Below are 1,900 nucleotides of genomic sequence, written 5' to 3'. Positions count from 1 at the left end.
GGTTCACCGATCTAAGCTCCATCCTGCGGAGACACGATGTTGAGTGAGAGGATGCATCAATGTCAACGGTCGGGCATGCACCTCTCGCAAAAGTGAACTGGAAGTAGATGGCATGCAAGGGTAGGTTGACGACAGCAGCTGGCAGAAACTTCGAATATGGAGCAAGGATAAATAGACAATCAAGTCATGGTCTCCTTTTCTCTTATTACTAACTAATTCAAATTTTTTTACATTTATCAAAAAAATATCTTAAGAAACAAATACCCTTTCCTATTGATTTTAGCTCTAAAGCTTTTTGCTGCCTCAAACTCACTGACCTATATTGAACCATTCAATATATAGCACACCCTTTTTTGGGGAGCGGATATATACTCCTAGAGTCCGTGCCTCCATTTTTCTATGGTTCTCATTGACTGATAACTACACATCAAGTGCACCTTGATACTGGTAGCAACTGGTCGCGCACTCCCACACTCGCTTTTTTATTATAGGGCCAAGATGATACGACCGAAAATAATTCAAACCCTATATCTGCACAACAAGATGTAACAGAACATCCTTTCATTTCATTGATCAAAGCATATTTGTAATCACTCAATTCATAGTTTTGAACATGTCAATGGCAGGACTGACACGTCCAACAATCATACATATGTTGTCAACTCTCCGCTTTGATGGCGGTGGCTAGGTCAACCTAGGTGCTAGGTGAGGAGACCATCATACGCAGTGCCAGTTCCTAGAGGGCATCCGAGGAGGCCGGAGAGGCTTGCCTCAGGCAGGAGCCTAGAGACGTCGTCCCATGCCCGACAACGCCAGCCACTGCAGCACCTCGCTTGACAACTCAGCATTCTTTAAACAGCCTGAAATAATTCGTAGTGTCATTAAAGACTGAAGTAAAGTTTGATTTAAAAGTTTTTTCAGTGCTATATTTACCAGTGGTATGAGGAAACCTTAGCAATAAATTAATATGGTCAGTAAGATACATATGGTTTTTCAGTAAGAATTCACCCTTCCAAAGCACGAAACTTGCAGATTGCCACCCATCTTCAGTCACACTTGAGACCAGAGAGACTGAAATTGAAGGCGCTGGAATAGACCTCATCTTCCTGGAGGTAAGAGTTATTCAAGAGCTCACTTGCAGGAAGTCTTTCATCTACAGGAGCTAGACAAATTTCTATGAAATTCTACTTGTGTTCCTGACTCTAAGTTATACCTACTGAAGTATTTTAGCAGTAAACATTATGTTAGCGTCAGACTTACATAGTTGCTTTCGAAGAGCAAAAAGTTTAACGCAGCTGTATTAGCAGGTCAAAAGTAACACCCGTTAACTCCATAATCCTAAATCTCAAGAAAAGACTCACCAAAAAAAGAAATAACATGTAATAAACTGTTACCAGGAGTCCAGCATCGAGGACATCGCCTTTTGAAGAACAAATGCCAAGTGTATGTGAGCTAAATATACTTATACAGATCTAGGGGATACGATGAGACTATGCTTCCAAGCACAGAAAGAAGTACATGATCGGCAATGGCACAAACAAATCTGCACATAGTAAATAACCTGATACAGTATAGACTATACACCAAGGGAAACCGGAACAAAGCGATTCACAAAATGTACAAACTTTACTCTACAGACTCTGCAGGCTATAAAATCAGAACATATATACTCAGGTGCAGGTTCTTCAAAATAACTTCAATTGGTTGCACCTTTGCTCAGATCAAATACAAATAGTAGCTGCATTTGTGTAGAACAAAGAATGAAGCATTCATAGCTTAGCTGCCCTTTGCTTCAGTTAAACAATATGTGCTAGCTTGCTTGATGGTTGTGCCCAAAAAATCCAGAGTGAACAACTCTGAACCTGACTCTAGCTAAAAGAACAAAATCATTGGCTTAGGT

The 1,900-nt window shown here is 40.5% G+C and overlaps 1 protein-coding gene across 14 annotated transcripts; it reads right to left on the bottom strand.

Annotated features, from left to right (window-relative positions):
* Positions 1–546: 546 nt before the first annotated feature.
* LOC125537443 (probable serine/threonine-protein kinase WNK9) lies at positions 547–1,894 on the bottom strand. 14 transcript variants are annotated; one of them, XR_007295881.1, is made up of 4 exons: positions 1,395–1,894; positions 1,261–1,295; positions 934–1,162; positions 547–860 (listed from the first exon to the last, which is right to left on the bottom strand). XR_007295881.1 is itself a non-coding variant. In XM_048700760.1 (3 exons), the coding sequence occupies exons 1-3, from the start codon at positions 1,415–1,417 to the stop codon at positions 784–786; spliced, it is 273 nt and encodes a 90-aa protein (XP_048556717.1). In that variant the 5' UTR covers positions 1,418–1,894; the 3' UTR covers positions 547–783. The 14 variants fall into 14 exon arrangements, 1 of the variants encoding a protein (XP_048556717.1); XR_007295886.1 differs by having other exon boundaries at positions 1,009–1,162; XR_007295887.1 differs by having other exon boundaries at positions 934–1,153.
* Positions 1,895–1,900: the final 6 nt, after the last annotated feature.

This window comes from Triticum urartu, chromosome 2, assembly GCF_003073215.2.
Source record: "Triticum urartu cultivar G1812 chromosome 2, Tu2.1, whole genome shotgun sequence".
In the NCBI taxonomy this organism is placed as follows: domain Eukaryota; kingdom Viridiplantae; phylum Streptophyta; class Magnoliopsida; order Poales; family Poaceae; genus Triticum; species Triticum urartu.
This window is presented reverse-complemented; position numbering and strand designations above follow the sequence as displayed.